Source organism: Anoplopoma fimbria, chromosome 7 (assembly GCF_027596085.1).
Source record: "Anoplopoma fimbria isolate UVic2021 breed Golden Eagle Sablefish chromosome 7, Afim_UVic_2022, whole genome shotgun sequence".
Lineage (NCBI taxonomy): Eukaryota > Metazoa > Chordata > Actinopteri > Perciformes > Anoplopomatidae > Anoplopoma > Anoplopoma fimbria.
In genome coordinates this window covers 8,383,335-8,397,227 of record NC_072455.1, presented here as the reverse complement: position 1 = coordinate 8,397,227, position 13,893 = coordinate 8,383,335, and the positions used below count along the sequence as shown (strand labels likewise).

The 13,893-nt window shown below is 41.2% G+C and overlaps 1 protein-coding gene across 7 annotated transcripts in view; it reads right to left on the bottom strand.

The window, feature by feature from the left end:
- The window catches only part of exoc6 (exocyst complex component 6), a 45,199-nt gene that overhangs the window by 17,752 nt on the left and 13,554 nt on the right, over window positions 1–13,893 (bottom strand). For 2 of the 7 annotated variants that reach the window (XM_054600944.1, XM_054600949.1), the window contains exons 6-20: window positions 12,514–12,567; window positions 11,653–11,803; window positions 11,263–11,424; window positions 10,781–10,849; window positions 10,498–10,581; window positions 9,440–9,486; window positions 8,057–8,177; window positions 6,259–6,330; window positions 6,047–6,144; window positions 4,660–4,765; window positions 3,646–3,755; window positions 3,376–3,487; window positions 3,164–3,298; window positions 1,746–1,925; window positions 950–979 (exon numbers count right to left, since the gene is read on the bottom strand). In XM_054600944.1, the coding sequence (XP_054456919.1) occupies window positions 950–979; window positions 1,746–1,925; window positions 3,164–3,298; window positions 3,376–3,487; window positions 3,646–3,755; window positions 4,660–4,765; window positions 6,047–6,144; window positions 6,259–6,330; window positions 8,057–8,177; window positions 9,440–9,486; window positions 10,498–10,581; window positions 10,781–10,849; window positions 11,263–11,424; window positions 11,653–11,803; window positions 12,514–12,567 (1,531 nt within the window). The remainder of the gene's footprint in view (window positions 1–949; window positions 980–1,745; window positions 1,926–3,163; window positions 3,299–3,375; window positions 3,488–3,645; window positions 3,756–4,659; window positions 4,766–6,046; window positions 6,145–6,258; window positions 6,331–8,056; window positions 8,178–9,439; window positions 9,487–10,497; window positions 10,582–10,780; window positions 10,850–11,262; window positions 11,425–11,652; window positions 11,804–12,513; window positions 12,568–13,893) is intronic. The other 5 variants (XM_054600946.1, XM_054600948.1, XM_054600947.1 and 2 more) reach the window with 3 other exon arrangements.

Sequence of the window (13,893 nt, the reverse complement as noted above, 5' to 3'; positions counted from 1 at the left end):
ACATGCAGGTAGGGCACAACATAAACTCAATCAACAATATTACATATGTAACACTCCACAGCAACATTTTTACAACTCCAAAGTAAATAAGAATTGTAAGCGTTTCAACAACTTAAGGTGTTCCTTCTTGATTTTGCTCCTTTTGTGAGAAGGTATGTTTTGACTTTTATCGACATTCTAACAAGTGGAATTTCTATAATTCTTAACTCCCCTCAAGTGTCTGAAACGCTAACAGTAACTTTGAATGGATCTGAAAATAACAGTGAGTGTTTTGTGGTTAAGAGGAACAGAACAGCAGCTCAACACAATCCATTCTCACAGATACCCATGCAAAAACTCTCAAAACTAGGAATGATGTGGTGTCCTCAATGTCAAGGAAAATGCACAGTCAATTATCTCCCTGAGTAAAAACAACCCTGAAGAGACAATCAGTGATTCTTGTGCACCATGACATCAAATGGAAGCACAGCAGTACACTTCTTCTCAAAGGGACCAGATTACCCAGAATCCCTTGTGTTAAATGCCTTGGCCTGATGCCATACGTTCTTATACCTTATAAACAGTTGTAACAAAAAAAAATTGAGTTACAAAAACACGCAAATGGGCCAATGCAAGCAAACAGAAAATGGTACATAATTATCAAGGACCTTGATGCCCTGAGGTAAGATTCATCCTGAGCATGGAAGGTCATTATGGAACTTTGTGTGTGACACTGACAACATAATCAAAGACCATGAAATGCGGTTGATATCTACGAAAAAAGAGAGTAAGTGGAGCTTTGAGTTATAATTACTTTGCGAAAACACAAATGTGAAGACAACAGGTGCCAGAAGAACCAACAAGCCTGGAGTAGTGGAGCATCCACAGTCAAACATAAGCATGCTTTTCATCTCCCCTCTGCCCGCAGAATGGCAGCATAGTGTTGCAGCAGCAAGGCAGGAATACTCACCGACATCGACGCATGGTCATTGTTGTTATTCTGAGCAGACACCCCCAAACCAACCAAAAATGGCAGAGGGGATGGGAAAGAGGGAAAGGACAGGAAAAGAAATGTGGCAACAATAAATGGACAGGAGGAGGTAAATTCAACTGGAGATATCTCGCATGCTTGATAAGTCAAATTAATCAAGGAATAACACTGCTAGTAAAACAAATTAGTTACAGTACTGTTTATTACCAGGGGTGTGGATCAGGGGACAGGAGACATTCTTGGAAAAATGAAAATAAGCTAGAACTTATACAGGACATGAAAAGAGAGAAGGGGAAAGGAGCAGGCAAGTGGCCCACTAAAAGCTGAATTGAACAAACTGCATTTTTCAGCTTATCCGGGCCAAAACACATTTAGTGATCAAGTCGTCCACACTTTGATATCACCAAATGTGTCTTGCTGGAAATAATGTCGGTATGTGCAAAAGCAGTCTACAAGTCAGTTAGAGCGTAGTTACCATGCACGTGTACTGATCGGCAACGCAACAAATGCTCAGTTCAACTTTAAATCCGCAATTCACTTTCAGACAGTACACACATTTAATAGGGATGTGATGAACATGTAGCCAAACAACAAAAAATTGAAAAAAGAAATGATCACATCCCTATTATCAACAAAAACACAGTGTAAACTGCAGCACACCATTTGAAAGCAGACAAAATGGGTCTAAAAAGCAAGAAAACACTGTCCCACAGTTCCAGGAAAAAGGTGGCGGGTTGAACAGGTCACAGGTTAGTGGATGGTGGATCAGACTCACCGGGAGATGTGTGAAGACCTGGAAAGTAGAACGCAGGAAGTTGATCAGGTCCATGAGGTATCCAGAGGCACGGCCGTCGGACTCAGACATTCCCCACTCATAGTCTGCTAGCTGGATAAACTCGTCAATCTTCTGGTTGAGTTTGGTATAAATCTCTCCCTCCGCAGCGTGACGAGCATCCTGGGAAAATATATTTCATGAGCCCCTTTGAACGTCTTTATAGGACTAAAAACAGTGTTAAATACAGTTGTACCTTTAGTCATTGAGGAATAGAGACACTAATTAGCAATAAGAAAATCCAAGAACCTTTATGTGCGGTTATGCTACCGTTAACCAATGTGGATAGCTGAGTAAGCTTGATTTGTTTTTCACTTCTTCCACACTAATTTAAATTTAAAGCTGATCTAGAACTGTTGCAACAAGTCAATAAGAAAGCACTTCACCTATTCAGCATTGCATTCCTGTATCTCTGTCAGATTCACGATTGTCTGAAAAATGATGCAACAGAACCAGAAGTATTGTCTTTCGTTTTCTCCCATGTATTCTTCTTTTAGTTGTCAAAACCAGGGACAGATGTATATATTATGCGAAAGCACAAATACCACGCATACACTATTCCCCACACATTAAAACTGGTATTTAGAAAAGAAGAATGTGCAAGCCTCACGCATACTTTCAGACCAGGCGTACAGTTTAGCTGCGGGAAATATGATATGGTGGTCAGAAGGGATATTCCTCACAACTTATAGGCGAAAAGTAAGAAAACACAATTTAATCTATAAGGTAAAACATTGTTGGAAAAGCCATTTGAAATCGTTAAACACAATTTTCAATAACCAAATCGTATTTTGAAATGCCGCTGAAATCACTATATCTCCAGTGTCCGCTGCGGTGGCCGAGTTAGGAATACGCCTGATGAACCCTGTGTGTGGTGTTGTATGTGATGAAATGCCTACGCAACTTTATAATTCTGATGAGAAGATTGATGAAGTTCTGCATTTTGGCCGTCGCCATATTGTTTTTTTGGAACCAGAAATGACATGAGAATGTGGAGCCAAGTACAACTGAACGCTGAAGAAATAATTTTTAGTCAACCAAAATGTTACAATGAACTTTCATGAACTGAGAACACTGTAAGACGAAAACCACAGACAACTCCCAGACCGGAGGAGTCGCCCCCTGATGGACATTAGAGAAAATGCAAGTTAAAGGCACTTGAGCATTGGCTTCGATTTCCGGACTGGAGGTTGCCGGCTGGTCTTGGAACTGTTTTCCAGCACTGAGGACAATGGATATAATGTAGAATTTGGCAGCTTTTGGGTCATTTTGGGTGATAAGTTTAATATAAATAAATAATGAAATGCAGAAACACATTTCAACAAAGTGTAAGATTAACACAATGAAGAATCCACATTTACCTTGAACGTGGATAAGCCATAGAGTCTTGTGGTGTGTACTGTTTCGGGGGAGACATTGGTGATGTTTGTGATGAACTCCTCCAGATACTTGCAGGCCTGCTCCAGGTGGGTGGTGTTGATGATGATCTGCACCAGCTACAGGAAGAAGGTTACAACTGAATGACTTACTTATTGGTCTAGATGATGATTAGTAACAGCAGTATTGCTCCTACCTCAGTCAGTCCTATATGTGGTTTCTTGATGAGGTTTTGGAGACAGCTGCTGAGCGTTCTTGTCAGCAGCAGGTTGGTAGATTTGCGCAACATGTCGTCAATCTCTGTAGAACTGGATACACAAACAAACTTTACGTCTAGCAAGTCCAGATATACTAGTGTTGCACAACAAAGAGGCAAACAGCCAGGAGGATTAAAACTGTATAGGTGTTCTAGTGTCCACCTCGACATAATAAAAGTGAAAAATGGCAAGTGTTCCGTGAGACCAACCTCCGGTGTAGTGACTCAGAGAACTTGAGGCTGGCGTAAATTAACTCTTTGACCTGTGTGTAGATCTGAGGGACAGACTGGGACATTGGCAGCTTCTTTGGAAAGTCCTGCTGCTCACACACACACACACACACACACACACACACACACACACACACACACACACACACACACACACACACACACACACACACACACACACACACACACACACACACACACACACACAAACACAAACACAAAACAACTGGATTAAATTACTCCTTAAATCATACATTTCAAGTCCCACTCTTTTGCATCCATGGTAATGGCTCTATGAATATAAATGTTGTGGAAGATAAGGGAGGGTAAGAGGCTCAATATCTGTAGAGGACGTGCTTTGTTCTTTAATGTTTGATGGCTGTGTGTCTGTTCTCTCTGATGGAGCTCTCGGCGGGGGGCATTTTGGAAGTGTGGAACAGAGAGCCACTTCTAGGACACTTCTGAAACGGGCTTTGGTGCGTCAGGTGGAATCTCAACCCTCATCTAGAGCCGTGTCGCAGAGGCACTCAGAGAATCCAAACGTGCAGCGCTTGAAAGGAAGTGTTGCTTCCAGATGCTGCCAACTTCATCAGACAACGTTTACAGATTGCCTCATTAACATTATCAGGGGCCCTATTGACATACGGTTTAAATCATAAATATTGCCAAATAGGCTACTCTGTGCTGCTGTAAGGAGCAGACTCTTTAATTTTATAATTATTATTATATAATTAAAGCTTAGTATTTCACAAATTAAATTTGTAATTCTACAACTTGATGAACGTGGGCGCCGATCCGCAAAAATTAACTAAATGCGTTTCATTTTTATTCAAACTAAGGGAGGAGGGAGCTGGGCAAGAATGGTGTATTACATCATTAACCAACTACTGCGGAAAGCCTAGTGTCTCTGTGCATGCGCAATTAAGTGATCAAAACTAGAAGTCTTGCCTTGGATGTATGGGTTTGTGAGTGTATGGGAGTTGAACTTGTTACCTTCTCTATCTCAGCATCGTGGAAGGGAAAGCGGCTGACTACCAGTTTGTACTCCTCCTCTGTTTCCACTGGGATGGGACTGTAGTTATCCATCTCAAAGATCTCCCTGTGGAAAAAAAAATATATATATTTAGTATTTGTGAACACTTATTATTATTAGAGTTTTAAGAATCTTTTTCTGTTACCTGTTTAGGTACAGTTTGTTTAGTTGTTATTATCATATGTCATCCAAATATAATGCAGTTGTATTTTAACATCTCTGTACCCTAAAATATCAAATGGTCACAATCGTTATGAAGACTTGTACACCTGTTTAAGAAAACAATCCGATCTTTGAACAAAGTAAATTTACTCTCTGAAATGCTGCAGGCATGACGTTTTTCTCACCGCTTCTCTTTACAAAAAGCCAAGGGGAATTTTCCATTGGATATTGGACTTATTGCGGTAAATAAACTCTGTGGCAAACAAACGTTTATCATACTTATATATTTTGTTCAGCAATATAATTCTCCCAATTGACCATGGCATCCCCCGTCTGCCATCACTGTTGCTGTTGTTAGCGTTGCTAGCGCTGTTAGCACTGTTAGCTGCTAGTTGACAACTCGGACATCTCTGTGGTCTGAGCCGTGTGCAGGCAGGCAGTCCTGGCTGAGTGGGTTGTAGCTGCTGCGGTGGTGGGCAAATCACATGTCACACTCAATTGAAGATTGCTTGTGGTTTTTATACTACTTGGTACTGGGTTATACTTGTCGATACCTTGAAGGTATCAAGTACCGATACACAGCCCTAATATTTATTGACATATTTGTTGTTGAAGAACAAAATGTTACGATCTCTTAAGCTTGTTTTAACCACAGACCTTATTTCAGGGATTCTAACTAAAAGCCCATTGACTACGAGATGAGGGAACCAGCAAGAATCCAGACTCATTTCTGGGTTTTAGGAGTCACTCCTGCAGCACCCAATAAGATGAACATTTTTCTAAGATTTAAACAACACATTGTAATGTTAGTAAGCTCAATCAAAGATGGAGAGCTCTTGTGGTGATGATGATATCTAGCTTATGAATAAAAAAAGACTATATCCTGGTCCTTTCATTCAACTTGATCTAACAGCTATACATTTTTCCAGTATGACCTCAGCCTGTAATGATGACTGAGATAATTCAAAAATTCTTGGAAAACCGACACAGATTTCATTGGCCAATGCTGATTTCTTAAAGGGTAAAAACTCCAGCAACACTTCAGACACACAAATGTCTTTGCTGTGCAGCAGGCAAGATAAACACCAGGCTTTACCTACCTGCTTGGTTTCATGTGATTATTTTTCTTGTAAAATGAATTATTGTTATAATAGAAAAACAGTCACAGAAATCGGCAAAGCCCACCTGAAAACCAGCGCCCACTTCTTCAGGAGAGTTTCATTGTACTGGTCTCTGACCTCAAACAGCAGGTCAAACAGCCGGTTGACTGGGAAACCATAACCCTTTGTACACAAACACAGACATCAAACATACACAAGATCAAGTGTGTTAATGTCAGTTGTTCTGCACCCTTCAGAGTCCCAAGATGTTCAAAGGAAGTACTGCTTTGAATCAACCTGTAGTGTGTCAGCGAAGATGACTATGAGATTCTTCAGCTCCAGGACCAGGTCTGGGTCGTCACAGTATGACTGGGGGAAAAAAACAAACATCAGAATTAGCAAACAACACTCCGAAGGTGCACGTGGGGGGAAGAGATCTATGACAACATCGGCAACAATAACAATGTAATCATTTATGAAGAGATGTGAATGAGATTTGTAAAGCACTGTGTTGTTTAACGCTACCCTTGTTAGGAATAACTTTTTGTCATTATTTGCTCCAACTGTCACTATATACTGACAGAAAATACATGAGTCAGACAGATATCCTCTGCCTCCTTTCGGTGCTCCAAATGGCATTTGCAAGATTCCACCTTGCCCATAGGAAAACAACCAATCAGAGCAGAGGAGTCTCTAACGCAGCTCTCAATCACTGCTGCAGTGAAACTAGGCGTTGCTGATCAAATATATGAATCAAGACTGTGATCGTCTATTTCTTGCCTCAAATGTTTTCAGAAATATATAAACTCGAGCCATAACCAAGCATCGCCCACTTGCCAGAGCAAACTTTCTCATGTTAAAAATAGGCTTCATCTGATTAAAAAAAATACGGCTGTTGAATCCTACACCTGAGAGTGTAATTAAAATGATGTTTATTCAATTTACTACTCTTTATTATGTTGTGGAAAGTGAATCAGCGAACAAAGTTGTGATTTGGTACACAGCTTGACAGGCGTAGCAAGCGTAACTAAGGGGGAGGGGCTTAGCCAAGGGTCAATCAACAGCAACAAAGTCTCTCCAGTTTTGTGAGTGCCGAGTGATTTATGACCCTGAAGCAGCACAGTGGAGTCCCTTAACGCTGACACAGGGATCCTGACAAACACAGGAGTGTGTAAATCAACTGAGCAAATGAACACAGCCTGAGATTTGACGTAAAGCGGCAGCCGCCTGCCTCTTTGTTTATTCAGACACGCACATACACACAGCAACAACCAGCTGGAGACTTGACTACACAGCAACAAATCACAGCAGTGGCAGGAATGTGGACAGTTTTATTAGCCTGTATGTACGATGTTCTGATCCATGCTATGTGTAAATATTCTTTTAACTCAGCTCGATTGATGGACTGGTAACAGTTGTGTTGTGAGGGATTTGTTTATTGAAATATGTGAGTACTAACAGTATGAAGATCTCTTTTTTTACCAGAACAATGTAGGCTTTTTTATAATAAATTAGAAGTGGTCTGGCTCATGGACAGACTTGCCCATGCAGTGGTTGGAAGGGCAGGACCCCTGGCAGTGTGTCATGGCCCAGCAGAGGGGCTGCAGGCCAGGGGGAGACCAGGGGCCTTTGTTAGTCGTCTCACCCCACGCTGGGCGGCCCATTCTCCGGCCTGTTAGCATAATCCTCTGGGTCATTTACAAGTGACTGGAGCCCAGCGGTCAGGAATATGCCTTCTTAATCTGCTGTTATTGTTGCAATCGGTCTCTCATTAAGGCTCCAATGACCTCCTCTTTGGCAGCATGCGTATGTGTGTTTTGACCTTTTCTCCTGAGAGTGACATCATTAGTGTGTTTGTGGGTGCACTGACCTCCGCAGTGTTGTGTGTGTGTATCAGCCAGTGAATGAAGGTTCTTCCAGTATAAATAGGCTCTATTATCTCTCTTAACGCTAAACAGTCTCCTTCTCCTCCACTGTCCACTCCCTGTTGTTTGTGTGTGTGTGTGTGTGTGTGTGTGTGTGTGTGTGTGTGTGTGTGTGTGTGTGTGTGTGTTCATGATTGTGCATATGTGCATGCGTGTGTGTGAGAGCCTACAGAATGCGTTCGGAGCACAGCGATGATCTTGGACAGGGCCATGTTCCACAGTTCATCGGTGAAAGCTTTGGTCACCAGACCCCGCGTGGCGTTGAGGATATGGTCCTCAACAACAAAGAACCTGACACACACACAGAAAAAAACCTCACATCTCAATACATTAATTTATGTTCACATTAAAACCAACAGGACAGACTAGGGTTGCAAAATTCTGCGAATATTCAAGGTGGAACTTTTTCATGAGAATTAACTGAAATAAAATGGAAATATAGGGTTTTTTGCAGCTAGAAACTGACCTTTTATCATATCATAAGCAGACATAATCCACTCATTTGCCAAATAAATCTATTTATTTGTCAAATACATACAATGTGAATTGTGACATGGTGTGAGTTAGTTAGCTAGCAAGTTAACTAATGAATAAAGGTACTTTGTGAATTTGAGCCCACAATATGCCGTGTTAAAAACGTAAGAGTTTTGAATAAACAACTGACTTATAAAATAAATATCTACAACAAAGACCGAATGGAAATAGATCAATTAAAAATCCTCAATTAGCTCCATCAAACTACGTCCCAGAACAGCTAGCTAGCAAAAACTTGCAGAAGATCCAAACAAGTTATAAACAGTATATTAACAGGTTTTAGGTTGACAGACTGTGGATTTTTAAAGGCCAATATGATGTCTATAATTTAGTTTAGCCAATTAATCGGCCAGACCTCCCCCACGGAAAAAAATACAATCAATCAGAATAAACGATCTCTGACTCTACATAGTTGGAATATGCTTTTCTATCTACAATGGGCCATTTCAGGGGGGATTTAACAGTTGTTTCCATTATTGTCGGGAGTTAATCAAATGCACACAGATATTTTGTGTATGGAGACTGTGCAAAACAGGTGAAGTAAGTCCCTGTGTGACTGGTGGCATCTGACTGACAGCGCATTCTTGTGGTCTGCACATGTGATAGGAGAATGGATCGTGCATGCGGAGGGTTGTATCTTACCAAATTCCCATTTAATGCTGGCAAGTTATCCGTTTGTGTGATGGATAAGTGCTGCTGAATGTAGTGCAGGTTACAATCAAATTAAATGGGCAGACATTTAACCAAAACATGCCATAAGACATAGTTTTGTTTTTTCTGTAAGTTCACTGTTAAAAAGTATACATTTTATATTGAAACTCTGCAAGAATTCCAAAATTCCTGACTTTACGATCCCTTGGAAAATGACAAAATGTTACAACCCTTTGCAACCGTAGGACTGACTGACACAAACTTGACCGACACACAAATCAAACACAGTTTAAAGGTCAGCAGAATGTAGATTTAAAGATACAATTCTGTACTGTGACAATGGAGTGAAAATGGGAGGAACATCTTACCCTACTATCTGATTGAAGTATCTTCTGTAGCCTTCCACTGTCTCATGCTGGACAAACACACAGAAAGTAATGTTTGCACACAGTACAGGAATCCATCAAATATCATATATATACATATACACACACACACACACACACACACACACACACACACACACACACACACACACACACACACACACACACACACACACACACACACACACACACACACACACACACACACACACACACTTATCATCGTGGTTGTCATCGCATGGTACTGCATTGTTGATGTGTTCAGTAAAGTTCTAACATCCAAGCAGCTGGTTGCCAAACAGCAACAAATGATACAAGAACAAGGTTTGAACTTTTAACAATGTAAATACATATGTACTACTTTAAGTAACTCTCTAACTCTAACTTTGATACTTGACTACCAGTTGTTGCCTTTATGCTTTTATTTAGAGCCACTATGTGTAGAAATTTGACTATATTGTCTTTCAACTTATTTAAATAGCATAGCAAGCAGAGTTTCGGTCAGTGTTATTTGAAAAAAGGGAATTTTCTAGATGTTTTTAAACTAAATGAGTGCATGTGTTAAGTTAGCAGTGAGGTTATTGCTGTAAACATAGCACTGCAGCGTGTGAATAGTTTATGCTGCGACAACTTTAGTATCCCCTCCATTTTTCTGGTGGAAAACCTGGAACGTTACTTATGGCTAATCTGGTAGAAGTCAATGAGGTGCACAGGGGTAGATGCATTTTCCCTACCACCACTAGGGGGCAACAAAGACATAACTTTTACAATTCTACTGGTAGTGGCTTTCATTATCACTGTGTATTGTTCCTTGAGTGAATTGTAAACATTATCCAAGCAGATAGCTGGAAGGGTCTGTCTGTTGCAATTTTATTTGTTTATTCACTTAACTGGCTAGCAATTTGGCTACTCCTTTGGGAATTCTTGCTGTGAAATTAGAATTGAGTGAGGTTCTCTGAAAGTGCATTACATGTGTGTTTCTTGATACTACATAAGCCATTGGCTGTAATGCTCTCCGAGCCTGTTTACGTGTTGCTCACCATGTTAGCCTGTGGCTGCAGCACTAGACGGGCCTGTTTCTTCCTCTGTTTCCTGTAGTAGTTCTCAAATGTTTCTCGATCACCCTGCAGACACACAGAAATACAACAGGCTTCAATAACCTCTCCAAAAGTTACTGATAATGACAAAAAGGGCACAATTTGTCTTGCTGTCAGAGATGGACTTTATATTTATGATATGAATAAGGATAACAGTATATTCCAAAAATTGTTGCAGTGGCAGTGTGTTTGTTTATGTGTGTAAAAGAGATAGCGAAACACCTACCAGCACGGTGTAAATGTGTAAACACCTGTAGACAGGTGAGAAGTCCACCAGGTCCTGAGCTGTAAGAATCTGTCAGACACAGATGAGGAAATGGACATTTCTTTACAATTTTCTTCAAACTCATTCTCACCACAGCAACCAATATAAACAAGTATGCAAAGTATTCAAATTAATTACCTATGTCATGGAAGATAAATATACTGCTTTTACAATTATCTTACAGAGCAGCTTTATACATGAAGGGGGCTTTTGATTATGCAACGTTACAAAACATAATCTTTTCCACCTGTATACCGTATCTATTTATAAAATACTGAGAAAGCCATGACATTTATACACCCGAAAAACTCCACCATTTACATTTAAAAGCCATTACGTAAGAAAAATGTGAACTAAATACAACCCAGTTTGTGAAAAGATGAGCAGCGTCATTTCTGCATGATCATGTTCCGTCACACCCGACCAAAAAACCTTTTCCTAACCTCTTCATCCGCTTCCTCCTCGTCTCCCGCTTCGTCATCCATCATCAGGCCGTTGTGGGTGTGAGTGTGTGTCCGTCCGTTGAGGGAGTACACAGGCTTGGTGTAGTGGCCCATGCTGGCCTGCTTGGCTACTGCACTGTTAAAGGTCCTGTGCTGCTGTGCCTGAAGACACACACACACACACACACACACACACACACACACACACACACACACACACACACACACACACACACACACACACACACACACACACACACACACACACACACACACACACACACACACACACACACACGATCACACAGAGACAGAGAGAGAGATCAGTGAGTTGTTAAATATATTTTCATATCTATTGTGGAAATTGTTTGAAAACATAAACTCTCATACCTGTCTCATGGCGGTCTCTCCGACCTTGTCGGAGTGTTTTCTGATGCTCTCCAGGAAGTCCTTGAGGTCTGACATGGAGATCTCCTTGATCTCCTCTCTTAGTCTTGGCAGGTTTTCAGCCATGATCTGACAGAACCTGTACTGACTGACCCTGCAGGAGACAAAGCAGAAACAGCCCAGTCGAGTCCACTTTACTGCCAGCTGGCCCATATTGGTAATACTTTCAGCATCATTTGAGATGAATATCAGGCTCTCGTTCACATTACAAGCAAATGTGGCCAATATCCGATTTCTTTGCTCACATGTGACACAGATCAGGAGTAGGAGTGGACACATGAATCTGATTTATTTCCACTTTCATATCTGAACACCGGCTATGCAACCGCTATGAGAACTGGTGATATCGGCATTTATGTGTTTTTTTATGTGTCATACTGCACTGTAGAGGCGCAGATCACCCACCATTACATCGCCATTGTTGGAGAAACTACAGAAGAAGAACCTCTCTTTCCACAGAACTGTATGTGGTTCAGACACTAATACACTAATACAACATAAGAGGCTTTCCCTATATAACTGAGTTCTTCTGCTAACTTCACCGTCATATTTCACTTAGTAGAACTAATAAAAATGTGTAAACTGGGATGTAAAGGATAAGGTTAATGGATTTGTTTGGCCATTGAGTTCAAATTCTTTTCCAGAAGCACAGACTCCACCTTTAACTGCTGTGAATCCGAGCTGTCGAGAACCAAGCTACAAACTTCTCAGCGCCATCTTCAAAGGCCACAGAAGACAAACAACATCTGTGCTTTAAGATTTTAGTGGAGTGTTGCTTCATAAACCTTGATTGTATAATCCTACCTGGGAATGAAAACCTTCTCCAGCTGCTCCATGGTTTTCAATGCAGCGTAGTATCTGCAGAGACAAACGGTGTAGCTTCAGGTAAGATGCAGTCACAGCTATGCTCCTTTAATCAGAACCATTAAAGGGTAGGTTCACAGTTGCCTTCTTTCATTAAACAATAATCAGGTTCCCATAGGAACACTGAAGCAGTTCTGCTTGTTGTATCCCTTTTTCCCCATTCATACATGGCATTAGGAGATACATTCAGAGGAGAGGAGAGGCAAGAACATGACAATGTTCTGAAAAAAACTGAAGGTAATAAAGGTATTAAAATATGGTGGTATAGTTCTTTGTCCTTTAGATCCCCTACTGATCGGCCAACTACTCACATTTTGAGGCCTGACAGTACAATCACAGAGGTATACATGTATGTCTAATACATTGTATGCAGTCAAGTGTGATATTTAATTCTTAATGCCCATTGGGCTACCTGTGTTACAAAGATACTGTGCTCTTTCATAGTGAGCACAGTATCTTTCCCTTCACGTCACAAGGGTTCAGCCTTAGGTCAGTGTGCTGAGCTCCCATCATTAGGCTGATAGGCAGGCTGTGAAGGGATCTAATTGGTCGGTCAGCGAGTGTAAAAAAAAAATGTGTTGTATCCACACGAACAGAAGACGGCCTCATAAGCTGTACGGTGAAAAGGTTTGTCACAGTGCAGAGCACCAGGAAGGACGACACAAAGGCCGCAAGTGGCGGGACACTGAACAGAATGTGACCCGGGCACTGGCACATACAGTACAGACAATAATGTGCATTTGCAGCATACAAACACATTCCAATTTATTGTAAGTGTGCAGGCTATGTCATTAGTGCTTCAAATACACTCCACACACACAAATCCCACAAGGTGGCCGGCAATGGTCTAATTGCCTTGGATTGGCTGTGGGCCGTGACAGAGCTGCAGTGAGGGGGCCTTGTTGTGAACAAGGGCACACTGAGGGTCAATTGTCCTGCCAGTGAATGGCCTCTTCCTTTTGGTACACAGTAATGAACAAGAAAGGGTCATTATTTTCCTGTCCAGAGTGAACTCCCCACCCCTCTTTATACGGATAGGCATGTAAATACGGCCAAACATGAAGTTCATGGGGTAAAAAGGAAGTTCAATCAAACCCGCTGAGCAGTGGAAACCTGCGTCATGAATACTGTATGATTTTGCAGATTGGTTGGGTAAGAACACTTCTTTAGAACAGACAACAGAAACATGTGTAAAGTGTTGTCCATTGATGTATAAACACTTCCATTTACCTAGAAGTAACTTAATACCAGGTTGCAAAGCAGTCTTTAACTGCCTTCTGTGGTTCAAAGTTTGGCCTCCGAACAGCCAGCCTCACTGAT